This window comes from Gallus gallus, chromosome 8, assembly GCF_016699485.2.
Source record: "Gallus gallus isolate bGalGal1 chromosome 8, bGalGal1.mat.broiler.GRCg7b, whole genome shotgun sequence".
NCBI classification, from domain to species: domain Eukaryota; kingdom Metazoa; phylum Chordata; class Aves; order Galliformes; family Phasianidae; genus Gallus; species Gallus gallus.
This window is the reverse complement of record NC_052539.1, coordinates 12532450-12550336: the sequence shown is the minus strand read 5'-3', so window position 1 is coordinate 12550336 and position 17887 is coordinate 12532450. Positions and strand designations below refer to the sequence as shown.

The 17887-nt window shown below is 36.7% G+C and overlaps 1 protein-coding gene across 5 annotated transcripts in view; it reads right to left on the bottom strand.

Annotated features, from left to right (window-relative positions):
* Nucleotides 1-17887, bottom strand: part of DPYD (dihydropyrimidine dehydrogenase) — a 316870-nt gene that overhangs the window by 76013 nt on the left and 222970 nt on the right. For 4 of the 5 annotated variants that reach the window (XM_025152950.3, XM_025152951.3, XM_426639.8 and 1 more), the window contains 2 exons: nt 12618-12738; nt 11603-11722 (listed from right to left, as the gene is read on the bottom strand). In XM_025152950.3, coding sequence (XP_025008718.1) covers nt 11603-11722; nt 12618-12738 — 241 coding nt within the window. Of the gene's footprint in view, nt 1-11602; nt 11723-12617; nt 12739-17887 lie in introns of those variants that run through there. The other variant, XR_003076346.3, reaches the window with a different exon arrangement.

Here is a 17887-nt window from a genome sequence, read left to right as displayed (position 1 = left end):
CGTATACCTACTGTAACAAGAATATGAGAAATGGCATTAAGGGATTGCAATACTGTTATTAGGGTTTGTTAAAATACAGAAAAACACCAGATACTTTACATTAGCTGACTGAAAGATATTTTAATGTTAAGCACACAATATCACTTTCTCTGGTGACATCAGATTATAAAATGGAGTATGCTAAAACCACAAACATCTGTGTTTTTAGGAAAAAAGTGCAATCCGCACCATAAAATGATGAATCGCAAACTTGTCTAAAAAACGCAAGCCCAAACTATCTAAGGCATTTGATGGGAGTACCTAAATTAGAAATACAAAAACTTGATGAGGTCAATGGAGAGAGAAAGGACCTCAGCTCTGAGAATGCCCATCTCCTCCATAGTGACAAGGCAGAAGAGTAAGAGCAGCTTCCCAGACCTATGCCTGTTCCCTGGTCTAAATGAGGAAACGGTGTAAGCAATCTCTTCATTCTTTCAATAACCTTGATTATATCAAGTAGAAGGCACTCTTAAAATAATTCTTAGGGATCCAGCAGTTCCTCCTTGGAAGTCTGAATTCTTCAAATCCCATCTTTTGTGACTTCTGAAGAAGCTCCTTAATTTAAAAGAAAAAGCAGCTGATTCTTAAATAGCCTCATCTGGTAACACCTTCCCTGAAAGTACTCCTGATAAACAGAACTTATCAGGGAGTAGAATGAAAAGATTTATCTCAGTACTCGCTATTAAAATCCAAACAGCTCTTGAATGGGCATATATTCAAAAATCAGTTAAAATGCTGCCAAAGGTGGTATAATCAGTACACAGGCATCTGATTTAACATTAATGGTGTAAGTATAACAATAAGTGACAGGGAATAAGATAAGCTGAGCCCAGCCAAAATGTGGACTGGGGTAATCATACATACTTTTGAAAAACAGTATGTCACTCAAGAGGGCCACAAAACATATATAAACGGCCAGACACAACCATAACACAGTTAACTACATCCTCATTGGCAGGCCAGCTTGTGGAACAAATGACAGCTTTCTCCTCATTTTTAGCTGTCAGAAATGAAGTTCTTCACAGAATCAGCCTTACCTCTGTGCTGAGTCAGGTACGATACCACGAGTTTATTGCCAGACCTCACTGGCATTAAAAGCACCTTCCCTACATACATGCCACATTTGCATCACGGATTTGGGCATCTCATTCCAAAACAATGTATGCTACACTCAACAGTTCTCACTCAGCTCTCACTTAAACTAAATAATGGGGGCTAAATTTCTCATTCAGAGCATCCTTTAGGATTTAGAAAGGACTTAGCAAAGATGGTCATACATTACATGTTAAAAGGGAAGATATCTGCAATAATCTAGCAACATAGATACTGTGAATAGTTCATAGATTGGAAAAACAAATTACTACAGCAGATTTCCTAAAAGATTTTGTAGGAGATATTTCTATATACTGTTTGCAAGCAGGATATTTGTATATCTCCTTTCATGCAATGATGTACATGCATGAAAATACACATTAAAATGCAGATCCTTTACCTGACTACTATACATTGGTTGCATTATTTTGAAAGGTAAAAAAAAATAAAATAGAAAATAAAAAAAAAAGGTAGTTATGAAATACTTTTATAATTTTCTTTCACAATAACCCATGAGAGGGAAGAAATGCCCACTGAAATACAAACCCAGGTTCTATTCACTTAAACAAATCTGCTATAATTTGTGTTCTGCATTTTGTATATGACGTTGACATTAGGATTTATTCATCATTTGAGTAGGACACTAAAAATATAGAATGTTAGTAGGATTTAGATGAGTAAAGATATATTTACTATGGTGAGTTCATCATAAATCATAGCTAACCGGCATTGTGAAGGTTTCTCCTATGTGGAAGCAGGACAGCAGCAATAACTGTTTAAGTATGTCCTTTTGGCACAGCTGGATGTAATGCAAAGCTCTGGGTTCAGCTGTTCCAAAGATCTACTGCCCTTCCTCAAAATCCCTCATATCTGGTTGTCAGAATATCCTGCAACTGGATTAACCTAGGCAAGTGCAGTTTCATGTCACCTTTCTCATGAAACCTTCTCTTCAAGACATTTCTTGTTTGAATTCTAAAACTCATCAATCCACAGTTTTGTAGGTAGGGAGAATAATGGGAACTCCAACACCCACACAGTGATTCTTAAGAAACTGAGGCTGCCAAAGCTACTGAGCAAGGCAGAGGAGCCAGCATACAGCATACAAGTTGGGGTGTACTGTCCAGAGCAGTGATATCAGTAGTCAGTTGGCCTTTCTTGCTGTCCCACAGGAGGGCAGGATGAACAGCATAAACTTCATGTTAACAGATGTTAAATAAGAAGACATTTTACTACTTATTTGTTAGCTCATATTTTGATGTTATATGAGTTGCAAAATCTTTATTTTCCAACTAAATCAACCCTACAGCTGATTGAGATATGAGGTAGAAAGAAAAGTGGCAGAAAAGACAATTATGAGCCCTACACTATCCAGCAGATAGCTTCTACCACCAACATATCTTCACATAAATTTGGAACTGGTTTCCTTTGTCATGTCTTTCCTTCTGCCTCCAATATTGAAACTCACTAAGGTCTCGTAAACTGTATTCACATCTGAATCTATTGCATAGCTAATGCTGCAGCAAAGCTTTGCAACTTGAACACTGCCAGCTAAAATAACCTTCTTGTGCTCTAGAGCACAGTCAGTTAACCACTTAGAATTACTGCTTCTATATAAAATGTTCTTCCATACTGTCTGCAGTATTTAGAGCAGAAGGCTAAACCTAAGTCTGACTTGCATGACTGCCAGAGACTAGCCAGCATGCCAGTCATCCTTCTTCCCGCACACTGGGTAGCCACTGAGATATATGGCACTCAGTTCCTGCAGGTTATGCACACTTTTATAGTGAGCAAAACTTTTTACTAGGCTTAGGTGCATTCTCTGAAAGCAGATATGCCTTTCCATTGTATGAAAGACTTTAGAGTTGTATTGCATGCAACCGGAGTCTCTGGACCTTGTTCAAGCTGCGTTTGGGAATTAAAATACATTTTGACTTCACTGTGATTATCCATAGAGAGAGGTGAGAAAGATCAGACTGAGAGAGCTGCTGAGACTTACTAGTAAACAAACTCAGCAGTGAGAGCTTTCTCTATTTTTATCATTTTAATTATTATCTATTTGAAATTATTGTTAATACTTTAATGTTTGTGTTAGAATAAACTGGAAAGTACTTAAATGGCAAGTATTTTTCCAATAAATAATTTATTAGATTCTTTAAATGATTATACTTAAATAACTTTCAATATGAATTGAATTTTTATGAGACAAATACATCTTCTTTTTTCAATACAGTGATCTCCTAAATATATGACATGAAAATACCCTGAGAGATATTTTTGTGAGCAGTTGCTAAAAATTGGAAGAGGTGATCATAAGAGGAAGAGATAACATTCTCTCCTACACGCTGACAAAGACTATGCCAGTGGGTTCAGTCTTGATATTAGCAGTCCTCACTGGGTCATAGCATGCATGCGGTGCATTCATCTCTACCCATTACTGCAAACAAATTTAAATTTAAGTATCTGTACTACCAACTTGTTTTAAAATGCTTTCATTTTTCTCTTAATTCATCTGTTAATTTCCACTCTTTGTTAATCAGACTATGTCTAAACGGCTAACTGCACAAGCATTCTTTGCTTAACCATGACAATCTCCATGATTATATGAACTTTTCCAATCCTTTCCAGTTGCACCCAGTTGCGTGCAGAATAAACCCACAAGCTCTTTCGTCCATGCTGGAACAAGCTAGGCCATAGTTTTTCTCTATTTTTTTCATCATATTACATCTGAGTAAAATTTACAGGTTTATCTGAATCATCATCTGCATGAGCCTTTGGTAACCATCAGTAAGATTTGAAATCCTAATGGTTATCTCTTCATAAAAACAAACAAAACAAAACAAAACAAAACCACCACAAAACACATTCTTTTGGGAAATGGATTGTTTCACTTGGACATATTACATATGAGCTTTAATGTAAATAGCAAATCCTGTGTGTTCAACAGCAGTCGTTTTAAGATTAACCAAATTACAGCCTATTAAAGCGGTAGATTATACCCGGTTACATTTTAGAACACTGTACTGAAATGGTTAATGATGATTTGATGGTTTTCTAAGAGTTTTGAACAAATACTGGCTTTTAGTCTGAGAGCAATGCTGGACTTTTCTGTCTGATGCTTGGGGATTCAGCCAACTAACAGATACATTTGGTGAAGAATCTCATTCTAGTCATGCCCTCCCTTCCTAATTTCCCTTTTCACTGTTTTGTCGTCTTTGCCTGTTCCTCAGGGAACTGAGTGATTGATAGCCTAATCCAATGACTGTATTACAGCTGCCTCAACTTGGACTCTTTTCCTTATCATTAGCAGTTAGCCTATGGTTAAATTCACAGCTCACTGCTTGGTACAGCCCCTGAGATTTAAGGGTCTGGCCTTTAGAAAATATTTAACATAAAATTGAAATCTTGACATACTGAGAATTCAGTTCTCTGCAAGGCTTCTTTAATTAATCCAATGTACTGTACCATTGTTCTATATGAGACTGTGACATGGTGAACTGTTACTGAAGCTCACAGAGATGTGTAATTCTAAATTAAACACTCACTTACATGTACCTACACTGCATTTGTTTCCCAAGTACATGTGCACGAATGTGAAAATTTAAATGCAATTTATAACAATAATAAAACACAACCCAATTACATTTCAGGAGTAAAGACTTTTCATTTATTTCAAGCACAGAATGAGAAATTTTCAAAGTAAGAGAAGAAAACATGGCTTTGTTTAAAACCTTTGTGCAAAGACCCACGCTTCATTCTTTTTCAGGACTCAATCTTTTGGCAAATGAAATCAATTACGATCATTTTTAATCAACTACAAACGGCACCTGTGCTAGAAGTGTAAAATGTTTTCTTTGTGGGAAAGAAATTGGCTCAATAATACTAAATGCAGGGAAAACGTGCTTAGTTCTCTGGCCCTATCTGGAAAATAATACTTATTTATAAATAGCTATGGAAGGATGTAGACCTTGATCTATGCTGTAAACCTTTGCCCTACTTCCAGTCAGTCAATGAGCTGCAAGCTTCTATGAAAATGGCAGCTGAGTCCCAGATGAAAAATTATGCATCTCATAAACTGCTATTCTGCTGAAATGTCAAGCTATGGCAGGGCTGTACCTCAAACTCAGCACTTGGCATTTTCCTTCTGTCTGCTTTGTTGCCATGAAGCAAACATGAACAGTGAGGATTTGTGTAGGGCAGGTAGCAGGCGAGCTCCCTGTCAAAAATCTATTATTAGGGCTCTGATCTCTTCTGCACAGACCAGTGACGGCAGAACACTAAGAGAAATCAGACTGCTGCAAGGACACCACAGAAAACAGAGGACTCTTTATGAATACTGACATAATATATGCAAATAAGGGCTTTTAATGGCTGAGCTACATTTAAAAGAAATAATAAACCAAAATTAAAATCATACTATGACATATACTTGTTTTTTTATTCCCATCCAAACTGTTTTATAAATATATGTTAATATAAATAGCATTTAACTCTCAGTAAATATTTACACTAAACAGAAGTGCATATGCACATATATATTTTATTTCCAATGATGGGCAACTTTTCAATCTCTTGCAGTGACCAAAATCAACAGAGCAGTCACCGAGAGAACTGTGATTATGACAGTGAATACTCTTGGTTGTTGGTTTTTTTTTTTCTGTTGTTTTTTTTTTCCCCCACTTTTCTTTTAAAAAGCAGCTATTATTATTATATTATTAGATTTACCTCCTTCAGTATGAATCATACATTTCAGATTATAACATATGCTCCTATTAATAATGTCAATTATTCATATAATGTATATATTTTAATTTATGAAATAACACCTGAAAATATTCCCTTAAAAGTCACAAATGCTGTCTGACAGTATTTTTTTGTGTGTTTTGGTTTATTATTATTTTTAAAAGAGACAGATTCACCAACACACTTCAAAAGTAACTGAAATTAAACCACCTCCACTGCTTTTCAACAATTATACTTTCCCACATTTAATTATGAAATCTGCTATCTGGTTACATTCCTTCTGACCTCTCTTGGGGTCAGCTATGAGAATAGAACACAACTTTCTGAATCTCTCTTGTTTTGGAAAATATACACACATGCACACATTAACATGCTGTACTATCTATCCCTGCAAATAATATCAAAATGCTACAGCACATATTTAGACAAATCCATAACAGCACATAGGCATGAGTTGTTTGAACTATTACTGTAAAATACTGCAACATTTTTGCAACAAAGCATTAAAAGGATACATAGCGAGCGCATAGCAGAGAGATTTGCTTTTAACCTAAGTTTTTTGCTAAGTCCAGTGTATGGTTTTATAAATTTATCCCCTAAGGATCTGGCTTCCAGACAAAAACAAAGAAACAAACATGCGACAAAGAAGAACAAAAAAAACCATGGAAATTCACACAGAAGCTCTATTTTGCTTGGAATAGATATCCTATAGCGCTGCAATGTGATGCGTGATATAAAATACATCTGCAATATGGAAACATAGTATGAATGCTCACAAAAAAAAAGCTTTTTAAAATTAAAATAAATTTAAAGGAAATAAATGTTAGAAAAGTGTGTAGCTGCTGACAGTATGTTAGCATTTCTCTGGGAAACCTGGCATCCTGCTCTAGTACCTAAAAAACACATTTTCAAAATCATTTATATTTATACCAATGAAATAATCTCTTTCAGAGACCATGATCATTATTCATTGTGAGGATAAATAACGGCATTAGCTTCTTTTTAAGAAATGAATACTCTATACTGCATGCATACAAGAACTCAGGGTAGAATCTAAGGTATTATATATTCTCAAACCTGAAATACTGCTAGGTCAAGTGTAAAAGCTCCTTAATGGAAATCAAACGATGCCTCTAATTCAGCAGATACGATAGTAATACAGTCTGGGGAGCCACATCTTAATTGCAATGTTTTTCTTTCATTCTAAGGGCTTATTTCAATAGCTATGTTTTGGAGGGTTTATTGGGACATTTCCACTTTTTCAGTAAGGAGTACTTCCTGGAAACCTATAAAAAATGGATGAACACCAGGCCCCTTTAACCACAATGTCCTCTCATGCAACGGGTCCACAAAAATGAGAAGGGCTACTGTAGCCCTTGGGCTCAGCTGAAGCTCTATGGAGCCAATTAGAAAAGAATTTTCTTCAGAAAATACAAATTTGTCAAATTTACAGTGATTTTTTTTTTCCCTGTAAAGATTTTCTGGCACCAGGAGAGAGGTAGAAAGTGCAGAGAAACACAGGAGATTTCACCTCGTTCAATAGTCAGAGGATAAACCTTGAGTCCAGGAGACCCAGGTGAGACTCACATCAGGGATTTAAAACTTGGTCTCCCAAATCACACTGTCATGCAGGTCAGCAGGCCCTGCTACAGATACTGTGTATCCTGTGAGAGCTGTTTCACTTTGTATTAATAATTCAATATTTGCAGGGAAGAGGGGGAGATAGAGAGACACTAATTCTACAGTCCAGTGGCCAAATGCTCACCTGGGATACTGAAATCCTCCCTGTCAAAACCACCCAGCACACAGCAGGGTAGGATGGAGGAAACAACCATGCTTCTCACAGTTTAGCAATTTTCAGCTGATCGAATTATATCAGAACAGGAAGGTCACTTCCTGAGCACTGGCTGGGAAGCAAACACTAATTGTGACAACTTTAAATTAATGGGGTCTTTAACTAATCTCATTAAGTCTATGCATCTTTGAAATACTTACATAATATTCTAGAACTTTTAAAAAGCAGATAAATGAATCTTTTCCCAAAGACAATTCAGAATCTGTCAACAATGCTAATCACTTTTTTAGCTTTTATTAATGTTGGACAAACCACAGTAAGTGACATGTCATTTACTCACCTAAAAAGAATTAAAAAGCCAATCCCTTTCCAGCGGCTCTCTGTTCTAGGAAGAGGAACAACAACCTTCCTGCATTGCTGCCTCACATGCAGCTGATGAGGAGCAAAGAGGCCATGGTGAAAATGCACATGGAAAATCTTTGTTCAGTACATCGCCATCTATGAGCACATTTTTAAACACTGGAAGGTAGGGAAGACTGCAAGTCAAAATGTCAGGCTGCTGCTAGGCAAGGGGATTAACAGACTTTCATTATTTGCACTTCTATGGAAACCTTCATCAAACTCACTAGAGTGTTACACTCACCTGCAGAGGGTAAGCCGCACTATATTAATAAATATGTGGCCATTGTGAATTGATGACATGGTGAAGAACAGCTGTCCTCTAAGTTCCCAGCTTTCACAAGCACTACATAGCCCTGCTGCCGGCTCACAGAGGGTCCCAGGCAGCACTACTGGGCACTGTGCTGCTCGTTCCTCCCAGCAGCCTGCCTCAGGCTGTCAGCAGAACCCTTCAGCCAATGGGCAGCAGCCAGCCTACTGCCCTGTGTCTGAGGGCAGAATGTTGGTCTTCACACTGGGAGCTGAGGGTAACCTCCAGCATTCCTTTGGCCACCTGCTGCCGTATGCTGTGCCCCTCCACTGCAGTGTCGGTGGTGAGGCACTGGCACAGGTTGCCCGGAGAGGTGGTGAGTGCCCTGTCCCTACAGACATTCATGGTCAGGCTGAACAGGGCTCTGAGGAACCTGATGAAGCTGTCGGTGTCCCTGTTAGTTGCAGGGAAGTTGAGCTAGATGGCCTTTGAAAGTCTTTTACAACTCAAAAGATTTTATGTTGGGGAGTTTCCTACAAGTCACGCATAAAGACAGGGGGGAAACACAACATAAGTTTCTTAAAAAAAAAAAAAGAAAATCCAGTGCAATCCAGCACCAAAAGTCCATTATGAACCATTCCTCACAAGTAGGTGATCCCAAGGGCCACCAGCTGCAAGCTGCGGTGGGTTTTCTGACCCCTACCTGTCCCCTGATGGGAAGGCTCCCATCTCTTGCACTCATAACTCACAGCACTGGCAGTGCTGCAGTCCTGTAGGTGCAGGACCTTGCCCCATCAGCTCTTGTGCTGTAGGTCCCTGCCACGTAGGGGCCAGCTCTAGGCCAGAAGAGAAAGAAAGTCTGTGCAATTGGAAAAAATCCAGAAAGCATGATACAACTTGGCTGTACCCTGTATCTGCTGTAGATTTGCACACTGGAAAACATAAAACAGCTGTACTTTGGAAGAACATGCAGAAAATAACCCAAACTTAGCACTTCTGTAACAGCATTGACTTTCACTACACTGACTTTCACTTAAAAATGAACTATATCTTGAGAGGAATTATTTGAAAAAACAACAAGAGCTCATTCACTGTATCAGACAATACAGTGGAACAAAATAGAACAACAAGTTTAAGCAAATGAAAATGGAAAGGCGACTTTCATGTGAGGAGCACAAGCCACTCTCTGGGGAGCCTGGAGGCACATAGGTGGTGTTACTGCCACTTAACCGACAGGAGAATGGCGCAGCAAAAGGTCAAGCGTCTGGCTGCAGGCCATGGCCAAGGAAAGAGCTCAGGCCCACGGACGCCCGCCCCTTGCTCTGACAAGGCCAGTACTTTCCCATTTTTTGCCTCCTCATAAGCATGCTAGATCTCCTGATTTAAAATTGCTGTCCTAGTTTCAAAAATTTGTATACAGTTATACCCTGATCAGTGAGTAGAAAATATTGCGATGTGTATGCAGCATCTATTGAATTATTGGCTATGTGGCTTTCTTTTGCACAGTGAGTTGTGGGATTGGAACTTACTGATGTCAATTATCAGCAAGAAACCTTTATTTGTCTGCAACTATATACTCTTTGAAAACAGCACTTCCAGTGCTCGTCACATTTTTTTTAAATATGCATCAGATTTGCATCATAGGTAATAGTGCATTCCAAAAAGTCATCTTCTATTTCCTTTCATAAGTGCAAAACTTCAGGAAGAAAAATACATTTCTATACTTACATACAAGCACCCACATATTATATACATAAAAGAAATGGAGAACTTTTCCTTGAGTCTCATTTATAACAGAATTACAAAACATGGAAAAGCTGAGCATCCAGGTACCACTATAATTTACACTACCTGCATGTTTTAAATTCGTGACGTGAGACACACTTTTCATAAGGCAGCCATCTTATAGATTTTATTAGATAGACTTATGGTAGGAAGGATTATTCAGAAACTGCAACTTAAATGAGAAAATGTGAATGGTCATACTTATATAAAATACTACTGCAATAGTTCTTTTATTAATTTTTAATGCACAGCACCCACTGTGACCTCCTTTATTCTTTTCCTGTCAACATGGCAGTCTAGAGAAATTGAAATGGGCTGTAGCCGTTCTTTCCTTGTTCCCCTTTTCCTCCCATTTTGCATAATATTAAAACTATAACATCTTATTGGACTGTCACTGTGAAATAATCATTATGCAATAGGCATAACATTTTTTTTTTGATTGTTATCTCTTTCTTGCCTTTTAGTGTTCTCTAAAAAATTCCAAATTCCATGCAGTTATCTAAGGCAATAAAGCAATTTTCTAATGAATATACTTGTCTGAACTAGTTTGTTTAAAAGGTGTCTTTTGCTGCATTTCTCATGGTTCTCTAAGGATAACATCAGTTGCATAAAATAAAGCATTTTTTTGCCCGTCTGGTTTACTCTGATTTTGCTTTTGGGGTGCAGTGAGAGGCGGGTCTGATAAAATACCGTTTGACAATCATGAGGACACTATTACTTCTGTTATGTTTATTTACTGCTACCTCTATCACCAAGGAGACTAATCTCCATACCAGTGAAGTCAAGAAGCTCACAGTATTGTCTTTGCAGTGCCAAGTTCATGTTGTCACAGCAACAGAGTGCACAGGGTCAATAGATTAATGCATTAGTGTGCACAAGTACTGAACAGGAGTGTAAAAGTTTTGCTGCTGGTTTTAAAATTAAACTGTGAAGCAGGACTTCGAAATACAGTCTACGCAAGATACACATATATATCTCAAGTAATAAACTACAGAAAATGCATATATTTGCCTAATACAATATAACATTTTTTCCCACAGTAGGAAGAGGATGAAATAATCTACTTTGAAGAGGTGCATTCAGTGGGAAGGCAGGAGGATAAGCCAGAGTTCGGGCTATGAAATATACACTGCATTTGGATTGTTGATATTTCCTCCTACGATGCCCTTTCATTAGCCTCTGTCTAACGTGGGGCCTGACAATTGTGACAGAATGAAAAATTTGAGGAAAAGCAAGGGTCACAAGAGAAGAGATTTTGCTCCCTCTCCAGTGACCCTATCACAGTATTCTGATACAGCGTTTTTACCATTAAGGAAAGGGCAACACAAGAGCCTTCACACTTAATCTGTTCCATCTGTCATGACTATTAGAAACATTGACCAGCAGTGAGCTTTAAGGACTCAGTGCGACTGCAGACATGATATTCTAGCCCACTACAAGGACCTCCCGATGTTCTGAAAGCCTCCAAGGAAGCAGCATGCATCAAAAAGGGCAACACCTACCTGACACACCACCATATGTGGTCCTCAGTCCTGCACCAACTGCTGGCCAAGGTGTGCCGTCTGCTTTCAGTCCCATCAGTCCTGACACCGTGTTGGTGGCTGTAACACCATCTGCGCCACCTGCAAAAGAAAAGGTCAGTCCCTTTTTGTTAAATAATATGTATAAGAACAAGAGAAGAAAAAATACAACAGAAGAACGGTGAAACTGTAAAATAACTCGAATTTCAAATAAACAGCTGAAGACAGAAAGCAACAAACTGTACGGGGATGTGCAGAAGGGCCCTTAAAACGAGTCCAGGGCTGACAAATTTAATGTTAGCTTTTTTGGCAGGCTGCATCAGTTGAAAGAGGTGTTACAAGACAGCACCAAGGAAATAGGGGTAGACAGGCAGATCTCTGCCATTCAGCTGTGTGGGACGGAATCTACTACAGCGGCTGTTCGACACTGGAAGGTACCCCAGCACTGAGGTCACACCCTCCGAGCTGCCAACAGTAGCTCTTTATTGACCAGGCAGCCCTTATTCTAGCTTCTTACTGTGAGAAATACTCAACAGCGAAATGATGACTGTGTTTCTAAGAGATGGATTAATAAACCAACTTTTAAATTAATTTCCTACCCTGCTGTATTTTAAGCTGTAAGGAAGAAAAGAAAATATATATATACCCTCAAATGTTGCATCTCTTATTGCTCAGGACACACTATTTTAAACATAGGAATAAGAGAAGATTCAGTGTTGTGATAAGCACATAATTATGATAGAAATATGAGTGAGAAAACAAAATTATATGACTTAATGTTAATGTAATATAATTCCCTTTATATATTGATATATTCTAGAATAAAACATGGACAAAATTAAGAAACATTTGATCACCATATTTATCTAAACATCAAATAAATTGTTTTCGTATTTAATTCTGTTGTTATTTGTTATTATTTCTGCAAGTCTCCCATGTCCCCTCCGCATCCAACAAATTAGTAAATCTGCACAGCTTGTGCAGTGGAATCAGTTACCTTCCTGCGCAGCCACAGCAATATTCACAATATCAGTGACATTTGGGGTCAGCTTGGCAAAGAAAGGAATCTGAACAGCTTGTCTAACCCAGCGACAGATGTTCCGCACCAGCTCTGGATCCTGTTCAAATAGGTCAGATAAATATAGAACATAATTAAAAGTAATATGAACAAAAGGTATATCAAGGCAATAGAAAACTCAGTTACAAGTGGCTATACAGTGATTTTCTGAAATTACACATCAGGATCAAACCTCATCTCACTAGTTAGCTTATTTAAGACACATCCAGTAACCGTATATCCATTACGGAAAGGTTAGCCCATGAAAAGAAGAAAATTTGCTTTTTGCACAAGACAACAACATCACAAAATGTTCCCTAGCCAGAGTTGGGAACAATATATTTTGGAGTGAGAGAGAGTGTCCTTACCCATTTATTTTAAATATTCCAATTCAATTTTAATGACTCACTTTATGTAAAGTGAGTTGAAAATAATCACTATCATGTAAAATAATACAATTATTGGCTAATTGTGCCTTGATCAGAACAGTAAGGATGAGTCAAGGTTGAAAGGCTATCAGACTGCAATTCAGCATTTCTGGACTGTTTTCTGACTAGACAGACTAACTTGGGACATCCAAAATGTAAATGAAAGGTCAAAATCTGCTCTCCTAAATCAGTTGTTTGCTTTTTATGACTTCCAGGCATTTAAATCACTTATGGGAAATGTACCACGTAGACGGTAATCAACTATCCTTTGCAATGAAAACACCTCAGTGGAACTAACACTGTGATTCTGGAACATACCAGCTAATTTCCAACATAGCTCTTCAGGTGTGTGTTGATGTTTTTTGCTTTTTTTTTTCTTGTTGCCTATTAATAATATTTTTCAACAAATATCTTAAAATTTGCAGCACTAAAGCATGTAGAACATGATGCATGATCTGTTCAAGAAAAAGAACTGTTACAAGATTTACTACAAGTATAACCTGTGGGTAGGTTAATTAGTACTGCAGCAATTATTTACATTTACTAGATCTTTATCACTCTCTCAGATAATTAAGTCTGTCATAAAAGAAAAATCCTCTCCCATTTGGATATTGTAAAAATTCAGAAAACTGCACTGTTATGAAATTGGGTTAAGCCTAAACGAAGTTTAGCTTAGAACAATCCAGTGGACATCAAGAATCTTTTCAGTTTAGTGAACACACAGGAAATATTCCCTTGCTGTTTTTGGCATTCTACATCAGCAGTTAAATGCAAACATAAAAAATACAGGCTGTATTCCTAGAGAGTACACAGTGTTGGATGTGAATCGTAAAATCCTGAGACTTAGCTGAGCCATTCCAATAAAAATGGTCATCTCCCCACCCATGAGCTTCCACGAAATACATTCGAACACTGCACTGGCAGTATGAAAGTAGTTGTATCTTTGACTTTCATTTCTGTTTTAAGTTTCCTTGAGGTCTAATACAGAAATGAGAGACACTCTAGAAGATGTGAATTGTATATTCTTTATGTAAATTATTCTCCTCAGAAAACCTCACAAAAATGTTGGCACTACATAACTCATTATGCAGACTTCATGGTGGTTGTAGTGCTATCATATAAAATCTTACCCCAACACACATTAGCACTTTAAAATTATAGTTATTTTAATCTGCATTCAATAATAACTCATTAAATGACCTCTTTAGTTCACATTAGCCCATTTTCCACCCTAAGACAGTTCAGCCAGTCCATAGGAGTTTATCTTTGGACAGAGCGGGATTTGTAGAGTTCACACTAGAAGACAGCTTTTGAGAAATATTTAAGTGATTAGAAAGAGATCTTCTTTTTAATTCTTACTTCTAGGTGTAATCATTGACTAAAAATTTATCCCAATTTGAAATGCCGTTCTAAATTTATCTTTTCTGGGAAATTTTATTTTTATCATATTCAGTACAGTTTTAAACTCAGGTGCAAAAATAACAAGGTAAATAACCTGGTACCAATCACTAGTTTTAAAGTGGTCGTGTACAGACTTAGATTTACTTATATATTTTTCTGATTCAGGCCAATTTGCAAAGTCCATTTAATCATTCTTAGCAGAGACTGGATTTATAAAACATTCAAAGGATGAGAATACAACTTGTAAGGAAATGGACCCTGAGGCACATAAATTATGTTACAAAAATCTCTTCTGAAATACTTACGTCACTGCTAATACAATGTAAGTACCTATAAATACTTCTTTTTTGTTTCTTTTTTTTTTTTTACTCCAACTTTATGACAATTCCTGCAACTTTTACCATGATAAAAGTGACTTGTGAAGCCTGCAAAGTTAAGAAGCATTTTCTAAATGGCTTGATACGTAAAATCAGCTATATGTACAGCTATTAGCTGTAAAAACAATTGGGCATTTTCATTTGCAAAATCAGTAATCTGAATCAACTAAAATATTATTCTGCTTAATCTAGTACATTTTTTAATGCTTCTATTACACATCTTAGGTTTTTAAGTTTAGTTATTAATGATGATGCAATTCAATTGATATAGCATTTGTACCACAATTTTGCTATTTGTGTTAATCCAGAAGAACGACCAAATGCTTCAATAGACTTTAACACCTATTGGTACCACCCTTAATTTACCTGCTGTACCTTTTTTTGTTTGTTTGTTTTTTAACCATCTAAATGAAAGTTTATGAAGTTACTGTCAGCTAAGAGATTCATGCACTGTACCTAGAGGAATTTGTTGGTAATTTAATGTCATATAAAGTCTCTTTTGCTATGAGATGAACATCAGTTTTTTCTGTCTTCCTGTACTTAATCAAATAATGCTTGTTTATTCCAAAGGCACAGGAGATTTTAATGTTACAAAGGTTGTCTTTTTCCTTCCCCAAACAGCAGTACAGAATCGTTTTTCCTGAATATTCATTATAGCCTTGGGCTAAAAGGAGCTTTTAATCCTAACTACTCATTGCCTATGGGTAGATATACTAGAGGAAAAACAACTATTCCCCTTTTTTTTTCTAAGTGATCACATGATAACTTTAACTACAACTATACCTATAAGTACTCAAAAATTAAAGCTGCAAGTTGTCTTCTGACTACATTTGGCATTGGTAATGAGATGAATCCCACATCCTATTGTCCCTAAGGCAGATACATCCTGCATATTTAATAAGTGAACGTGAAAATGCTATGCAGACAGTATATAACCCCTCCATGTATTTTGTGGAAATAAATGAAACCATGAAGAGATTACAACAGAAATGTCTGGCTGTACTAATTCTAAATTACAGAGGATTCATCTTGCCTTTGAATAAATTTAACTGCCATAAAGTTGATAGGGGTTTCTTATATTGAAGTAGTTGATAGGCAAGTGAGGTGGCAAGTATCCCTCATCAGCGCACTCTTCTGTGTACAGACTGTCTTTCTGTACTGGTCCTCCAGAAAAAAAATATTGTATTCTTCATAGATATATTTCCACTGGAAGAATTTTTTGTGACTTGAGAAAATATTCTACACTCATACTCCACAGTAGATGCATTTTCCAAAATAGTATGGATTGCTACAGGACATGGAAAAAGGTTTTTATGTTTAGGAACGATGACTCAAAATGACTTTGAGTAAGAATTTGCAAGATTGGGCTTTTAAATTTAATTCATGTATAATTCTCACTTTACTATTTCATTCAACAATAGCCTGAAAAGGATGGGTTAAACCTATTATCAACTCGAGTTCTGTTTGAGAGCCCACTAGGTCTCACATGCACTCTCTGAAAAAGAAGGAAGAGGAAAGTCTCCTTCACCATCTGCAGCTAGCATGTACATTTTCTTCTAGGCCATGCTATATTTTCCTTGTTAACATTACAGCGATGCTACCTGCCACAATCTGCATTGTGAGCAAGTGTTGGTGAGATACATTTGCAGCAGCTTTAGTGAGGGAGTAATGACAATTCCTATAGATTCCTCACACATTCAATGTGTTTCTCCTTTCTCCTACGAGATGTCCAACATTGCCTTCATAGAACTGCCTTAAATACAGAACTGCAATCAATCAGCAAAGGAGACAACACTTCTGAGTATCCTAGTTAATTTTACTGACTTCTCTCATCCTAGAGATGGGCACTTTAGTTTGTGCATTTGAACAATTACAGCAATTAAAGCTAACAATTTGTTTAAAGACTGTCAATTTAATGGGAAGGATTTCCCAAGATAGAAGATAAATAACTCTCTACTCTCATCTGAAGAAAAAAAAAAGTTTAATCATTTCTCAGGAAATTTGACAGCTTTTGGTCAACATCTATTGACCACAGCTGTCAAACAGAAAAAATTGAGGCAATTTAACTCAAGGCAGGAATAAACAGTTTTCACAGTTGTATGTGAAGATACATAAACAATGAATGCTCTGAAAATAATGCCACTTATTTTGTTATATTGGCCCATGACATCAGGGCAAATGTTGGTGGTATGGCAATAGAGGTCTAACATTCCCACCAATATTACATTATATTTTGTTTCCATATTGTTCTACCTGTTGTAGTTTCCAAGGAAATAAATAAAAGGCATCACTTCTGGTACAACTTACCAGAAGAACAACATATATTCATACACACAGGTAAGTGTGTGTATATAGATATATGTATATATACACACACGCGCCTCTTTGTAGGAAGAATTTCTAAAAAAAATTAGTGATGAATATGAGAAGAATTAATCAAGGCCCACGTTGTCACCATTTTGTTAAACTTTCAGAGTGATAATATGTACCATGACTACTGTTTACTGCTTTAATTCATGAATATACCTATATTTTTTAAAATGCTCCTTTCCTGTAAGAAATACACTAAGAGAAGTCTGCTAGGTAAATGTATGCATTTATCTTTTTTCCACATAGTAAGTGGAAAGTTCTTTTTATGATATGAATAAAGCCAACAGATCTGTTATATCTTTAAACTGAAGAGACATCATGTGGCTTCTATGAATAAGCTTGTAATCCTAATGAAATAAGCATATATTTGCTTAGAAAACTGCAAACTAACATGTAGAAATACAGCTTAGGAAATTCTTTTTAGGTTACAGCTTACATTCTCTCTTTTTGTTACAAAATTTCATTTATGCAAAAACATCACCATTTGGAGACCACATACAGACTCTGTGTTTATATTTATTTCTATTTAATTTTATTTATATAGCTTAAATTTAAATTCATTTGTATTATTTATTATATGCTTCATCTATCTTTGTATACTACATATTTATTAATGGTAAAGCCTCTTAATTTG